Genomic DNA, 17,424 nt, shown 5'->3' with positions numbered 1-17,424 from the left:
AAGGGCAGCACTCTCACCTCACACCCCGCTTCGGAAATTCAGCTCCCCAATATCGGGTATGACTGCAGTTTGGGAAATGGAATTCCTGCCGCAGGCAGCACAAAGCACATGCATGGACGTGGCACAATGGGCCAAGTACCGGGAAATGGGATGAGCGTACTTGGGGACTGGCTATCACGGACAGGATGAGCTGAAGGGCCTATTTCTGCTGCCACCCTAGTCTGCTGGGTAAAATTATCTGGATATAGAGCAATGAGCAGGGCAAATAGAATCAAGGTGGAGGCAGAATCTGTAGCAGGGCAGGGAAGCATGTAAGGAGGAGAGCAGTCATGGTGTGTGCGTGAATGTGTTTACATTCATCTCACTGACTACAATCAATAAGAAAAGGAAGTGCTCCAAGTGCTTTCCGAATTGGATGTGCTTCATCTCTACATGGGGGTGGGGAGTGTGGAATCTATCTGCCAGAGAGGCATCAAATGTGCCTCTGAGTGGCTCATTTACTGTCAGTGACAGTACCATTAATAATGCGCTGCTTCCTGACTACTGATCTACACTATAGGTACAAGTTACTTAAAAACAGCAATTAGTTAAAACACCTAGTAAAACAATCGTGAGTTCATCCTTTACTGAAACATTACCCTTTTATTTCTCGTTCAATGAAAATCTACTGGATTTTAAAACTCAAATCCACACAACAATACCCTTTACAATCAGCCATATCTTTATATAAAAAAGTACCATGAAACATCATTCAAAATTGGTTCAGAACATTACCAAATAATCTTCCACAGAGCCAGAAGGAAACGTGATATCACAAGCATCCTGCGTTAATTTTTTTTAAAACCCTCCCTGGGTTTGATGAGAATGCTGATGGATATAAACAGGAATGATGTGTAGGTTTGAGTTTGGTCTACAAAATGGATACTGCCTCTAGAACCGTACAGCGAAATATGCATCATCGACCAACAACTGTACAATAATGAGTCCATGTAAGTTTGAGATAAGATAAAGTTTGCAAGGCACTTGTAGTCCTTCTGTATATTGTTCCGAGTTTCTCAGAAACAGCCCTTCTTTCCACCCTCACCCTCTCAGCCCGTACTCACATTCCCCAAGAAAAGAGAATTGGAGCAAACCAGTCATATGTACAACATATCCAAAGCTCCTGAAAGTGCTCCTCCAATCTTGATGAAAGAAAAGACATTCTCACATCTCTGGTTCTCCTCTCTCCCTTTTTTTTAAACATTCCATTGTGGGATAATTCTTCTCACCCATGTTCCTCACTCTGCGCTCGCATTTGACATCTTCCTGTCATCTTTGGGTGTGTTGTTTTCTTCTTTCCATTCTGTTCTTGCATTTGCTCGCCGTTGGCAGCCATCACACCCACCCCCTCCCTCCAAACCCCAATATCTCCTCTCCCCACCTGCTAGCGCCTCCCACAGGCGATGTCGAAGCATGTGATCATCATGAGGTGAGCTTTGCAGAAGTTGACCCGGTGTTCCAGCCGCTCCGTTACGCACTCCAGGGCCTCCAAGTATTCCAAGGAATCCACCTCGAACCCTTGGTCCAGGTCGACTGGGGACAAAGATCAGGATAGCACTTCAGATGGGTATAAAAAGGCAGACAACCTTTAGACCCCTAACCACTGGATGCTTGGAGTCAGAGATGCACAAAAGAGAAACAGGCCATCTGGCCCCTGTTGTCCATGCCAACCAATTTGCCCATCCCATTTGCCTGCATTAGTTCCCTATCCTGATCGGTTCACAGGTGAGCATCTGGAGCTTAGGTTGCTAATGGTTTGGATTGAAGGCTGTGTGGCTGCAGAGGATGTGGGAGTGCAAGAGGTGAATCCTGCACATTCAGTCCACCATGGGAAACCTTGCTGTGGAATAGGTTTACGCAAGTCTGAACAACATGTTGGGCTGAGGAGCCTGTCTGTCTGTTTTATGTTCTATCCTCCATGTCTTTCCAATTTAAGTGTCTGACAATCTTCTTATTAAAATGTAATTTAACGTGTTCCACCTTCTCCTATTGTAGCAATTTCCATTCTCTATTCTCTGTCCAAAAGGTTCCCCTTGGGTCTCCTTTAACACTCCAATCTCTCACCTTAAAACCACGTCCTATTCTTTCTAATACCCATACCTCGGGATGCAGATACGTGTGTACTTAGGTTTGTGAACGTGTGTGTTTGTATGTAGGTGTGTGTGTTCTTAGGTGTGTGGACGTGCGTGTGTGCATGCGCGCGCGGGCTCATGTTTGCATGTGTGCACGTATGCGTGTGTGTGCACGCTCACATTTCCTGTCCATGACCTTGCTTTTCTCAAGGTTCTGGTGTTCTGCCCCTCCCTGGAAGAGATCATCAGTTTACTCACACTCACTGATCCATTTACTGGGCTCCAGCATCAACCGCTGTTTAGTTGCCTCCAGCTCTTGCATCAGCATGTTGTATTTGGTTTTGACCTCTAAGATCCTCTGCTGTCGATTCTCCAATATTTTCAGCTTGGCATTGAAACAGATGAATCCCCGCAGCTGGAATTGAAGATGAGCGGTGTAACGGTTCCGCCATGTCTCACAGGTCTCTGCTTCCAACTGAGGGAGAATCTGGTCCACCAACTGAGCACGCTGGTGCGGGGAGGGGGTGGGGGAGGACTCAACAAGGACAAGAGAGTCCCAGTAACTAGCTACCTTCCTGATCCAGCCCCACTCCCTCTTTACCACATGTGGCTCAGCGACCACTGGAGAGAGTGAGTCTGCCTTGAGCTCCTAGAGGTCTTTGCATGAAGTATTTAAAATAATAACCATTTTATGGGAGTTTCATCAATTAGGAAGTTTGAGGGCAGCACAGTGATGCAGTTGGTTCAATCCTGTTCTCTGGTGCTGTCAGGGTGGAGTTTGCACATTCTCCCTGTGACTCCCTCCTCAATGCTAGGCTTTCCTTCTATTTCCAAAAGCGTGCAGATTGAGGGTTGTTGTATATCATCGGGTGGGGGGGGGGGGAAGGGGGGTGTGGGTAAATGGTCGAATTGGGGTGGGGGGAAGCTGAAGGAAATATGAAGAGAGTAAACTGGGATTGGTGCAAATAGGTGCTTAATGGGCAACATGTACTGTGTGGGTGAAGGGCTTTTTTTCCATGCTCTATGAATTTATGGAGGTGATAATTGGAGGACCTTTCTGGTCCCAGATGCAACTCAGCAGGTCGGCAACATGGAGGAGGAGGAGGGAGATGGTGGGAGGAAAAGTGATGACAGAAAGTTGGCTTCCAAATCCGAGGGTGATGGATTGGATGATTCATCATGGGATATATGCAGTGTCATTTGGTGTCATTGTAGAGGTTCCATTACTGAACTGATATTTGGAGATCATGGTATTGATTGAGAGACGTGTTCAAATCCTGCCATGAATCTTGAATTAAAAAGTGGTGAGTAACCACTGCTCTACCAACACCCTCAGAGCAGGAGCACCGTATTTTATGTGTGTGGCATTCTCTATCCTCTGACATGTTTGAGCAACCCACTCAGCTGAGGGGCAATTATGAGTGGCCAAGAAAAGCCCGCTTCAATGACGGCTAAATCCCATGAGGACAATGACAAAGTGCCTTGAGCAGGGATCTTGATTTTCTGTATGCCCTCTTAAAGAAGGAGTTGTTACACATGGTACACAGTAAACCATGGCATTAATAAAGGACTGGCCAGATGGAAGAGGAACTGAATGGACTGTCCACATTCATGGTACTGAAGTGGGAAGAGGAAATACAGGATCCTTTATCTGGAACCTTTGGGTTTTTTTGGATTTTTCCGGATTTCGGAAAGCCCACCCGAATTGTGCTGCCGTATCCACCCCCACCCCCTTCCAGTCACCCGGCCGGCTCCCCCAACCGCCAGTCCCTCGGCTGCCTCTCCCAAGCGCCGGTCCCTCGGCCGCCTCCCCCAAGTGCCGGCCGCCTCCCCCAAGTGCCAGCCGCCTGGCTGCCTCTCTCCCCATTTACCTGATTTTGGAGCTTTCCAGATTTTAGAAGTCTGGATAAAGGATCGTGTACCTGTACCTTCTTAGAAGTAAACATTTCCAATGGCCTGTCCTGGACCAGGCATGCTGACACAAGAGTCAAGAAAGCATGCCCCCCCCACCCCTCCCGAGCCTCTCAACAACTTCTACATATGCACCATTGAAGGCACACTTGCTGGATGCTTGGTATGGGAGCCGCTTTGCTCTAGTGCGGATAAAGTTGCAGGATGTAGTGAACAAAGCTCGGAACATAATGAAAATGTTCCTCCCCTCCATGGACCCCATCTACACCTCCCATTGCCTAGGAGAGACAGCTAACAAACAGGACCCAACACACCCCGGAGACATTCTCTAACAAACAGAAAGTCCCAACACATCTCGGAGACATTCTCTTCTCCCTCCTCCCATTGTGGAGAAGGCTCAAAAGTGTGAATCAGTGCACTAACAACTTTCTTCCCCACATCCATAAGGCTCCTGAATGAACCCCACAACCCTGCTCCCATGCTGCCCTTGCTTGATCTGTTGTTTTGTTGTAACTCTACACTCTGTAATGGGGCTCCAGCTCTTCTTTATATAGGTGTATGAATATTAGAGTTGACCTGTTAGACTGCTCGGGGAACCATCCTTCTTGCTGTACCAGTATAAACACACTTAAACCTAATGGATAAAATGTTGATGTTGGAACCAATGATGAGTGAAGCTAATAGTGACTTCAGAAAGGTTGCACCAAGGATGGAGAGCATTTGGCCCATCCTGTCCATAGTGATTCTGTGCACAAACTATTAATAATGTCACTCCCCCACCCTATCCTCATGCGTTTCCAGTTCCTGTATAATTGCCATTTTCAGGTTGACCTGTTTTTTTTGCCCTGTAACGAAGCAGTGGTAGCAGGGGGGTGGTGGTGAAGAGAGCCGTCCGCAAACCCTGTCAAACCTTGTTGTCCACTGCTCTCCGCCTCTGCAACCGTTCCACATCGTCTATTTCGTAGACCTTGATCTCAAATGGCTCTGCCATCCCCCTCTGCACAGGCCGGAGGTCAACCCAGCGGAGGCCGGAGCTGGTGGCTGGTTTTCGGGCAGGAGATGCGGCCTCAGTGGACAGGCCGGGGAGGAGACGTCGCCTCTGCGATCCTGGAGAGAGAGAGAGAGAAGGGAGCGTCAGGAATGGCAGGCCTGATCCGATCAGCATTGCTGGCCCTGTGTGGGGGCTCCGACATCAAGCTTGCAAGCACAAGTGTCACAGACACTCAGTCTTATGCAATGGTGACAAAGCTACAAAACATGTTAGAAACATAGAACATTACAGCACAGAAAACATCCCCTTTGGCCCTTCTTAGTCTGTGCTGAGCTATTATTCTGCCTAGCCCCACTGACTTGCACCCAGTCCATAATCCCCCATACAACTCCCATCCGTGTGCCCGTCTACAATTTTCTCATATGTTAAAATTGAGCCTGCATTCATGAATTCAGCTGGAAGCTCATTCCACACTCCCACTACTCTGTGTGAAGAAGCTCACCCTCATGTTCCCTCCAAACTTTTCCCCTTTCACCCTTAACCCATGTCCTCTGGTTCGTATCTCAACTAACCTCAGTGGAAAAGTCCTACTTGCATATATTCTATCTATACTTCCCATCATTTTGTATACCTCTATTAATTCTTCTACGCTCCAGGGAATAAAGTTCTAACTTGTTTAATCTTTCCCTCAAACTCAGTTCCTGAATTCCCAGAAACATTCTCGCCAATCTTCTCTGCTCTCTTTCTATCTTATTGATATCCTTCCTGTCGTTAGGTGACCAAAATTGCACACAATGCTCGAAATTTGGCCTCACCAATGTCTTATACAACTTTACCATAACATCCCAACTCCTATACTCAATATTTTGATTTATGAAGGCTAATATACCAAAAGTTCTCTTTAAGACTGTATCTACCTGTGATCCTACATTCAGGGAATTATGTATCAGTATTCCCAGATCCCTCTGCTCTACCACAGTCAGTGCCCTACCATTTACTGTGTTTGTCCTACTTTGGTTTGTCCTTCCAAAATGCAACACTTCACACTAGTCTACATTAAATTCTATCTGTTTTGCATTAAATTCCACCTGCTGATTCTCTGAGGGTCTGTGCCTTGACCTCTGTTTTGGTGACCTTCAAGTCATACAGCATAGAACAGGCCCTTTGGCTCAACTCATTCATGCCGACCAAGTTGGCATTCTACAATTTGGCTTTTGTGCCAAATCCTTCCTATCCATGTATCTGTCTATTAATAATTATGCTGTTGCCTGATTACCAACTACAGATGCCACGAATGGATGGCGGTATGGTTAGTGTAGCAGTTAGCATGATGCTATAACACAGCCAGCAACCCAGGTTCAAATTTGGTGCTGTCCATAAGGAGTCTGTACCTTCTCCCTATGTCTGTGTGGATTTCCTTCATGTGCTCTGGTTTCCTCCCATCCTTCAAAACTTATCGGAGTCGTGGGTTAATTGGGGTATTTGGGTGGCATGGGGTCATGGGCTGGAAGGGCTTGTAACCATGTTATATGTCTAAAATGGTTTTCAAAATTTTTAAAAAGATAGAAGTAAAGATGCACAACATCCCCTCAGAAACGGTCATGCAGCAATGGATACCTGCCCTGTGGTGTCCATGCAAACAATGTGTACCGACGCGCACCAGCCTGTCTTCAGCTCTTGGGGCTGCTTGACATCTCAAGTTCTTCTCTAAAATAGTCACTCCCTCCCACCACCAGTCTCTCAGGCAGTCCAGTCTAGGACCCACCCAGTGACAGGATGAAAGTCGTTGTTAAACAGGAAATTCTGCAGCTGCTCCAGAGGAGTGCAATACACAAAATGTGCTGGAGAATCTCAGCAGGTCACGGAGCAACCATAGAACATAGAACGCTACAGCACAGTACAGGCCCTTTGGTCCTCGATGTTGTACCGACCCATATATACCTTTAAAAAAAGTATTAAACCCTCTCTACCCCGAGACCCTCTATTTTTCTTCAATCCATGTGCATGTCTAAGATTCTCTTAAATGCCCCTAATGTTTCAGCTTCCACCTCCATCCCTGGCGAGGCATTCCAGGCACCCACAACTCTGTTAAAAAACTTACCACTCATATCTCCCCTAAACTTCCCTCCCTTCACTTTGTACATATGTTCTCTGATGTTTGCTATCCCTGCCCTGGGAAACAGGTGCTGATTGTCTACTCTATCTATGCCTCTCATAATTTTATAGCCCTCTATTAATTCTCCTCTCATCTTTCTACACTCCAAAGAGAAAAGTCCTATCTCTGCTAACCTTGCTTCATAAGACTTGTTTTCCAAACCAGGCAACATCCTGGTTAATCTCTCCTTCATCCTCTCCATAGCTTCCACATCCTTCCTATAATGAAGTGACCAGAACTGAACACAATACTCCAAGTGTGGTCTTACCAGACATTTGTAAAGTTGCAACATGACCTCTCTACTCCTGGACTCAATCCCCCTATTAATGAAGCCCAACATCCCATTGGCTTTTTTAAGTATCCTATCAACCTGTGAGGTGACCTTGAGGGATATGTGGATTTGGACCCCAAGGTTTCTCTGTTCATCCACACTCTTTAAATAACTGTGGAGCATGTCAAAAGAACCAAAGACTTTGTTGATCCAAACCAAGGCTTTTATTAACTGAAAGACTGGAGCATATCATATGTAGGTCGACCAGTCCAAAATGACCTGGTCTGGCTAGGAGCAATCCTTTAAGACCTGCCAGTAGGCGTGGCTACGCTCTCAGCCAATCACAGTCATCCTACACTACAATCTGTACATATACACATTGGTGATAGAATCTGTACTATCACATTAACCGACCATTAACCCTGAACTCAGCCTTCTGGTTTGTCCTTCCAAATGCATCACCTCACACTTATTTGGATTGAACTCCATCTGCCACTTCTCTGCCCAATTCTGCATCCTGTCTATAGGGTCTGGGTCCTTCATCGGGTATGAGTAGGGACAGGAAGATCCCTGAAACAAAAGGTGGTGGGGGGGTGGGGTGGAAGGAGGAGAGGAGGAAGGAAGGGGAAAGCGGGAGCACAGGCGAACAGGAAAAAATACAGACATGAGTGTAGAAGGCATCGTCCTTCTGATGGGCTTGTCCTGAGAGAGAGAGAGAGAGAGAGAGAGAGAGAGAGAGAGAGAGAGAGAAAGATCACTCACAGGTGGGTGAAAGTGCGATGTAGCAGTGGGTTTTCTATAGGCCGTTGTGGGTGAGTGGGTATGTGCCATTCGTTCACAGGTCAGCCAATTAGTATTGAGAAGGGACGGCTCTGAGATAGAGCTCCCATGTTCCAAACTGATCCATTGATAGCCCCTCATGAAAATACATTGGCCTCCAAATTCAGGGACAATTTCTTTCCGGCTGTTGTCAGACTCCTGAATGGCCCTCTCATTGATAAAAGATGATGGCGCTGAAGGGTTTAACTACTTTTCTCTAGACCCTGCATATTGTCTCTGTAACACTACACCCTGAACTTCTGTTTTCTTATTGCACTCCCTGTGGTACTCAAGTAGGGCTTGACTTGCCTGTAGCTCATTCAAAACAAAGCTTTCCACTGCGTGTTGATGTTATGTGACAGTAAACAATTCAATTCACCATCCATCAGAGAGGTATCGCTGCATTTATCCCTTGGAGTATCGGCCTCAGAAATAACATCTGTAACCTCCTGCCTCACCATAGGTAAAGGGTGAAGGGCTCATCCAGCCATTGATTTTTAAGCACTCTAAGGTGCTCTTTAAACCAAATTCTTCATCCAAGCTTTTGGCCGATGATCCAAACGCATCCTAATTTTTCACTTTGATAACCTTAGACATACAGCATAGTTACAGGCCCTTCTGGCCCATGCTGCCCACTTACACCATAAAAACCCCAGTATGCTTTGAAGGATAGGAGGAAACAGGAGCACCTGGAAGAAGCCCACGCAGATACAAACTTCTTGCAGACAGCGCGGGATTTGAACCCAGGTTTCTGGCGCCAGGAGAGTGTTGGGATAATTGCAACACTAACCAAGCTGCCCACAACCTTCTCATGGATGTTGTTTGCACAACATAAATCAAGTTTCCTCTTCATGACGCAAGGTTTGAGGAGAGGGTTGATTTTACAATTTTACAACAAAGTTCCTGCCATAACCTCGGTAAGAACATCAGGACTGTGCCTGCAGAATCCAGTGGCAATAAATCATCATCTCATTATCTTAATGGGTCATACAAATGCATCCATATCTGTATTTGTAAATCGAGTTAATTGCTTGCAAGTCTCAGTTGTATCATTGAAAAATTACTAATCTTACCTTCATGAAATTGAACAAAAAATTGTTATGCCATTAGGGGAAATAAATTAATTAATTATGCTAAATAGGCCTAATTTGCCATGCAAATTTGGTTAATTAGGAAATAATCTCTCTCCTAGTACAAAAAAGCTGCCAGGGTTTATGAAATGTTAGGAGATTGGTTTTTGGAAAAGATTGGGTTAAAATGTGATAAAAATCAGGTTCCCAGCATAAAATTGGCTCATTAACCTTCAGCTGAGCCATTGGAATGCACAATATGTACTTGGAAGGACACAGAGGAGTTAAATATAGACACCCATCTGTCAAGCAGGAAACTACACCAGTAGAATCTATTCCATTTCAAATATAACCAATAGTAAAAGGAAGGTATCCTTGTCAGTGCTGCATAATTGCTCAGCCAAAGGAGGTGTGCGGCGCTCCTGTGGTCCGATAGCCTACAGGTCACCCTTGGGCAAGGTGTAGGACTTGTTTAGCCTCCCAATCAGGGTCACGTGAAGCCATGGATTGCAGATGGTGGATGGTTTTTACAAGCAGATTCTACAAATTGAAATTTATGGTTGTAAAACTAAAAATGCTGGGCAGACGAATCTGCTGATCGATGGCCAGGGTTACCCGTCCAGTATGGACACTGCAACTGAAGGCGGCAACGGGCTTCAGTAATTTTTCCCTTGTATAATCATGAACTCAACATTGACCACGGTCTCAGCTCAAAGACGGAGTTTTCACCGAAGGAGAACAGGGGAGGCAACAACTATAATTCGGAGGGTCAGAGATCGTGACGGATGGAGAGACATGATCACCCACGTCGAATGGCAAGGAGCCTGAATGAAGAGCAAGGTGAATTTTGGGATTCTCTAAGGCTTTGAACACACAATAACTTTGAAGATCGATGGGTTATTCAAGACCCTAGATATCAGAGAGCGGGGTGGGGGAGTAAACAGGGTGGTTTGGTTGTGTGCATGTCCTTTGTGGTGCTGAAATATTGACCAGTAGTTGAGAAAGATCCCCCCTGCTGTTTCTTGAGAAGTAACTGGAAGGAAGGGGTGCACCATTGTGAGGCATCACCTTGGAGGGTGATGCACTCTCTCAGTGCAGTGCATAACAACATAGGAACTAGGAGCAAGAGTTGACCATCTGGCCCGTCGATCCTGCTCCACCATTCAGCTCCACCTACCTGCCTTTCCCTAAAACCCTTCATTCCCCTGCCTATCAAAAATCTAACTGCCTTAAATAAAAACGAGGCGGTGTTTACAGCTTCCTTGGGCAGAGAATTCTACTAGAAATAGTCTGGGAAAAGAAATTGCTCTGCATAGATACCCTAAATCAGCTATGTTGCCTAATCATAGACTCACCTACTAGTGGAAACAAATTTCCTGCCTCTATCTTATCTTTCACTTTCATAATTCTGTATGTTCCTTCAAGTGAATTCTAGTGAATTCCAGTGAGTGTCATCCCAGGCTACTCAATCTCTTCTCATAGGCTAACCTCCTCATCTCCAGAACCTACCTGGTGAACCTTCAAAGCCAGTGTTTTCTCATGTAAGGAGAAAACGATGACAGTTTGTGTGAAACCCTCAGATGGCTGGAGTGGAGCTTGATTATCTGACTCAGAGGCAGATATGTAATCCATGGATCTGCCCTGATGTCCTATGTGTTGGCAGTATGGTTGCTGTCATCAGAACCTGGGCTAGGGGTAGGAAATGAAAGGCCTGTCGGGGTTGCCAGTGATGCCCCTGTCATGGGGCAGGCAAAAATGCTCAACTTGTGAAGAGCCAAACGCTGATGATGGAATAAGGTGTTAACTGTGGAAGCTTTGGAGAGGGGGCAGAGGAGATTTACAACGTTGACTGGATTGGAAAATAAGTCTTTTGAGGCAAAGTTGGCAGAGCTGGGGCTTTTCACTTTGGAGTGAAGAAGGATGAGAGGTCTACAAGATTATGAGAGGCAGAGATAGGGTGGACAGCCAGCACCCCCTTCCTAAGGCAGAAATAGCAAACGCCAGGGGACATCTGTATAAAGTGAAGGGAGAAAAATATAGGGGAGACATCAGGGGTAACATTTTTTTAAAACACGGAGAGTTGTGGGTGCCTGGAATGCATTGCCAGGGTTGGTAATGAAGGCTGGAACAATAGGGGCATCTAAGAGATTCTTAGACAGGCACATGAATGATAGAAAAATAGAGGGTTATGAGGTAGGGAGGGTTTCATTTTTTTTTGGTAGGTATATTTCGATTGGCAGAACATCGTGCGCTGAAGGGCCTGTACAGTGGTGCAATGTTCTATGGCCTAACTCACTGAGATGGTGAGACAGAGTCACTTTGCATTAAACCACCCCTTTCAGTCAACTATCCAGCATCCACTTCCCCCAGCACCCACTTCCCCCACCACCCATTTTATTCTCTCTAATTTCCCATCAACTCCTCCCCCGGACTCACATCCTACGCACCAGGGGCTATTGGCAGGGTCAAATTAACCTCCCTACCTGTACATCTTTGGGATGTAGAAGGAAGCCAGAGCACCAGGAAGAAACACCATACGTCCAGAGGGGAGAGTGTGCAATTTCCACACAGACAGGTGGGGTCAGGATCGAACCTGCAACACAGGGGCAGTAGGCAGCAGCTCTATGAGCTGCACCACTGTACCACAGGACTCAAAGCATGAGAATCAATCCAACTTAAATATGATCTGAGAGAGGTGCTGATTGATTGAGAGGATCAATGATGGTGTGAATAAGCTGATAACTGCTTTTCAACATGCACATTATGTGCCCGAGCTTTAATTCCATCTCTCCCATGAACACAATCCCAGTTCTCTGATAATGGTGTTTATCTTCATGTAGTGTTTTAAATTAGTGGTTTAAAATTTTATTTACAATGGGGTAGAAGCCAATTCTGGCCATTTAAACCCATGCCACCCAAATTAACCTATAACCCTGTATGTTTTGGAGGGTGGGAGGAAACCAGAGTAAACAGGGAAAACCCACGCAGACACGAGGAGGACGTACAAGCTCCTTACAGACGGTACCGGATTCAAACCGGGATCATTGGTGCTGCAATAGTGTGGCGCTAACTGTGCCACCCATGGTGTTTCCATCATGATGTGCACCTCAGAAATATTTCACTGTCAAACACCAGGGAAACTTCCTCCAAGTTCAGACCTAATAGTCAACTCCACTTTAGGGCAGCTCAGGGAGAACGGCAGTTAGCTTAACACTGGCCAACGCCCTCAAGGTCATTGACATGGTTCCCAGCATCTACCACAGAAGGCAGGAGATTTGGGGGAGGCGGTGGGGGCAATCAGCTCACTGAGCTGTTCTGTTTTTGTTCTAAACTTCTCAGTTGGGAAATTAGCCTCAAAATATCTCTACTCCCCCACTTCCAGCCTGAATTTAATCACTCCGCCATTGGTGGCCATGGCTTCAACTGTCAAAGCCCTGGATTCCTGGCCAGACCCCTTTGCTTACCTTCTTTCCTCAAGATCCTCTGTAAAATGCCCCTCTTTGACTAAACTTTTGATCACAGGTGCTAATAAGATTTCAGATTTATTGTCAGAGTACATACCATGACATCACGTACAACCCTGAGATTCTTTTTCCTGCAGGCGAGGCAGAATTACCACTTACTGGTAATGTAAAAAAAAACTGTACATGAAGTAAACAAATAAAGAACTGTACACAGATAACAAATGAAAAGAAACTGTGCAACAAAGAGAGAATAAAAAAATCAAGTGCACAAGTAAAAGTCCTTAAATATAATAATTGACTCAGTATCAAATTTAATTTGTTAACCCTCCTGTGAAGTGTATTGGTCTTTGACTTGTTAAAGATGCTGTAGCAATAGGACTTGTTGCTATTGTGAGTTGCATCCTGTCCTCCCACTGTTTCCTTCTCTGAGTCTTTTCCAATCTTGTGACTTTAAGCGTCGATACAACTTACTCTGCAAAACTGCTTCTGAACCACCTTCACTGAGCACCTCCCATATTCTAAACCACTTGCATTCCTTGCTGTTCCCTTGGCTCCTAAACTCTCCCCTTGGCTCCAACATCAGTTCCCTGGGCTCTAGCATCAGTTCCCTGGGCTCCAGCATCAGTTCCCTGGGCTCCAGCATCAGTTCCCTGGGCTCCAGCATCATTTCTCTGGGCTCCAGCATCAGTTCCCTGGGCTCCAGCATCAGTTCCCTGGGCTCCAGCATCAGTTCCCTGGGCTCCAGCATCAGTTCCCTGGGCTCCAGCATCAGTTCCCTGGGCTGCAGCATCAGTTCCCTGGGCTCCTACTCATCATTTCCTTGGGATCCAACTCATCAGTCATAATGAAGGTCAGTACTGCCCCTGGATCCAGCAATCCTTCAGTGTGAACGTTTGAGGTGTATGTGGGGAGGGAGGGGGAAATTGATGCTTCCTGAAGTCAGTTCTCCCACTGATTCATCACAAGGCAACTCTGGTTTGTTGGGACTGAGAATCAGTGCAGGAATCAGTGATGCATGAGGGATGGGAAAGTTGAACAACAGTGGTGTGGCACACCAGGATATTCAAGCTATCTGGCACACCCAGGGTGGCTGCTTCCTGACAGATGCTGCTTCAACCCACACAGGCCTCCACCCTCACCAATCTTCATCCCCTGTGACCACAATTCTCAAATGTATTGGAGAAGCTCAGCAGGACACGCAGCATCCATAGGAAGTAAAGGGTCACCCATGTTTCGAGCCTGGGCTCGAAACGACCACAGCTCCGGGCCTCACTTGCCATGATCTGCCTGGGACAACCTGCACACTTACTCATTTAACTCGAAAATCAAAAGCTGCTTGGTTAAGGATGCAGGGCTGCACACATTGGCACTAAGCTTCCTGCCTTACTACAATTCAGAAAGCAATTCATCGGCTTTTAAGTGCTTTGGGATGTTTTAAAAGGCACATGAATTATTCTGAAGGAACAGGCGGGAGCTCTTGATCTTTCTCCACCTTTCAATAAGATCATGGCTTATCCAATCTTGGCCTCATCTCCACTATCTTACTCCCTCCTTATGCTTCTTGTACCCGCTATAGTTTAACAATCAATCTCTGCCATATACGTATCCAATGACTCCACCTTGACAGCTCTCTTGGGAGGAAAACTGAAGATTCACAAACTTCTGAGAGAAGAAATTCCTTTGGATGTCCTGAGCTGGTTTTATAGATTCCAAGGCCCTTGTTTATGGAGGCCTCAGGCTGGGAATGGATAGCTCTCCAACTATATAAATTATCCTCGCATTAGGACCTGAACCCTCTGAAACACTGCAGGCTAGGTGACTGGAATGTCACTTGTAAACGCTTAAGTAACGCAACAGGATTAGATGAAGGAAATAATAAACATTTATTTGGTTTTCAATTGTCTCTGCACCACAGTAAAAGGCAGCGGGATATTCACCTCCTGGGCCTTTTAAGGCTTTTACACAATCAGTCCCATCCATTGCTGTATCTACACAGCCCTGAAATTCCATTTGTAAGGACCCCATCACAGGAGTATCACGGAGTCAAATAGAGGTACCTTTCAGCCGACTGGTTCCACATTCACCTTCAAGCACCTTTTACACTCATCAATATTTTATGTTCTCCCAACAACTGCCCAGATTCTCATATTCGGGGCAAATTACTGGAGTGGCACAGTTAGTACATGGACGACAGGGTTAGCAGAGCAGTTCATGTAATGCTATTACAATGCCAGCAACCTAGGTTCGCATCCACTGCTGTCTGTGAGGAGTTTGCATATTCACCTTGTGTTTGCATGGATTTCCTCCAGGTGCTCTGGTTTCCTTCCACCCTTCAAAACGTACTGAGGTGTAGGTTCATTAGGGCGGCATGGGCTTGTGGCTGGAAGGACCTGTTACCGTGCTGTATGCCTAAATTTAAAATTAATTAACATATCAAGGCATGTATCTTAATAGATGTGGCAAGAAGTTGGAGTTATTGAAATTTTCAATGTTTTTAATTGGACCCATAATTTGTGGTTTGGTATTTTCTACTGTCAACAAGTTGTTTCTAATGTTTATATTAACACATGAGATGATGCAGCCATTGCTAACTTAGATGGTCCTGCCTGGTTACACCTCTAGTGTCTCTATGGGTGGGCCTGCCTGGTTACACCTCTAGTGTCTCTATGGGTGGGCCTGCCTGGTTACACCTCTCGTGTCTCTATAGGTGGGCCTGCCTGGTTACACCTCTAGTGTCTCTATGGGTGGGCCTACCTGGTTACACCTCTAGTGTCTCTATGGGTGGGCCTGCCTGGTTACACCTCTAGTGTCTCTATGGGTGGGCCTGCCTGGTTACACCTCTCGTGTCTCTATAGGTGGGCCTGCCTGGTTACACCTCTCGTGTCTCTATGGGTGGGCCTGCCTGGTTACACCTCTAGTGTCTCTATGGGTGGGCCTACCTGGTTACACCTCTAGTGTCTCTATGGGTGGGCCTGCCTGGTTACACCTCTTGTGTCTCTATGGGTGGGCTTGCCTGGTTACACCTCTCGTGTCTCTATAGGTGGGCCTGCCTGGTTACACCTCTAGTGTCTCTATGGGTGGGCCTACCTGGTTACACCTCTAGTGTCTCTATGGGTGGGCCTGCCTGGTTACACCTCTTGTGTCTCTATGGGTGGGCTTGCCTGGTTACACCTCTAGTGTCTCTATGGGTGGGCCTGCCTGGTTACACCTCTAGTGTCTCTATGGGTGGGCCTGCCTGGTTACACCTCTCGTGTCTCTATTGGTGGGCCTGCCTGGTTACACCTCTAGTGTCTCTATGGGTGGGCCTACCTGGTTACACCTCTAGTGTCTCTATGGGTGGGCCTGCCTGGTTACACCTCTTGTTTCTCTATGGGTGGGCCTGCCTGGTTACACCTCTAGTGTCTCTATGGGTGGGCCTGCCTGGTTACACCACTCGTGTCTCTATGGGTGGGCCTGCCTGGTTACACCTCTAGTGTCTCTATGGGTGGGCCTGCCTGGTTACACCTCTCGTGTCTCTATGGGTGGGCCTGCCTGGTTACACCTCTTGTGTCTCTATGGGTGGGCCTGCCTGGTTACACCTCTAGTGTCTCTATGGGTGGGCCTGCCTGGTTACACCTCTCGTGTCTCTATGGGTGGGCCTGCCTGTTTACACCTCTAATGTCTCTATGGGTGGACCTGCCTGGTTACACCTCTCGTGTCTCTATGAGTGGGCCTGCCTGGTTGTGCTCATACATTGATGAAGGGCCCATTTCCGAACTGCTGGTTACCTTTACTACTTCTACAATACTGCGTGACCTGCTGAGTTTCTCCAGCACATTTGTCTAATGTACTCAACCCCAGCATGTGCAGACTTTCTTATTTAACTTCTTTCTGCTGTGGTCTTTTTAAAATTTAAAATAAAGGAGTATGTGGTCACAGGGAGAACGTGCAAACACCATACAGACAGCTCCCATGGTCAGGACTGAACCTATGTTTCTAGGGCTGTGAGCCAATGGTTCCAAAGCTGGACCACTGAATCATAGAAGAAAATAAATGATAGATTTATCTCCCATCTTTTTAAAAACTTCACCTGATCCAGACATAGCCATCCAGGAGGAAAATTCCAGAGACTCGACACTCTCTGCAGGGAGGAGGTGCTCTGTGGGCCACTTTAAAGCACAGCTTCAGTGGGGTTTAATGTCAGGGAAGTATGAGCATTGCCACTCATGAGGTCGTGGGGTGCCCCATAGGACTATGAAAGGTGCTATTGAAATGCAAAGCTCTTCACATGGAAGAAAAAGTTGATGCAGGGCATGCAGGAGCCCAAAGCTTGTTCAAGAACATAGAACACTACAGTACAGTACAGGCCCTTAGGCCCTTGATATTATGTTGACCCATATATTTCTTCCAAAAAAAAATACTAAACCTTTCTTGCCCCATAGCCCTCTATTTTTCTTTCACCTATGTACCTAAGAGTCTTTTAAATGCCTTTAATGTTTCAACCTCCATCACCATCCCTGGCAAGTCATTCCAGGCACCCACAATTCTCTGTGTAAAAAACCTCCCTTGATGTCTCCCCTAAAATTTCCTGTCTTCACTTGGTACATGTGTCCTCTGGTGAATGCTATTCCTGGCCTGGGAAAAAGGTGATGG

The 17,424-nt window shown here is 46.4% G+C and overlaps 1 protein-coding gene across 6 annotated transcripts in view; it reads right to left on the bottom strand.

The window, feature by feature from the left end:
- Positions 1-17,424, bottom strand: part of kif26ba (kinesin family member 26Ba) — a 389,427-nt gene that overhangs the window by 17,846 nt on the left and 354,157 nt on the right. For 4 of the 6 annotated variants that reach the window (XR_011355560.1, XR_011355561.1, XR_011355562.1 and 1 more), the window contains 3 exons: positions 4,933-5,129; positions 2,370-2,526; positions 1,421-1,572 (listed from right to left, as the gene is read on the bottom strand). Coding sequence is in view for 2 of the 6 variants with exons in the window: in XM_069930858.1 (XP_069786959.1) it covers positions 1,424-1,572; positions 2,370-2,526; positions 4,933-5,129 (503 nt within the window). In the remaining 4 variants the exon portion in view is untranslated. Of the gene's footprint in view, positions 1-1,413; positions 1,573-2,369; positions 2,527-4,932; positions 5,130-15,081; positions 15,202-17,424 lie in introns of those variants that run through there. The other 2 variants (XM_069930858.1, XM_069930859.1) reach the window with 2 other exon arrangements.

This window comes from Narcine bancroftii, chromosome 4, assembly GCF_036971445.1.
Source record: "Narcine bancroftii isolate sNarBan1 chromosome 4, sNarBan1.hap1, whole genome shotgun sequence".
NCBI lineage: Eukaryota > Metazoa > Chordata > Chondrichthyes > Torpediniformes > Narcinidae > Narcine > Narcine bancroftii.
This window is presented reverse-complemented; position numbering and strand designations above follow the sequence as displayed.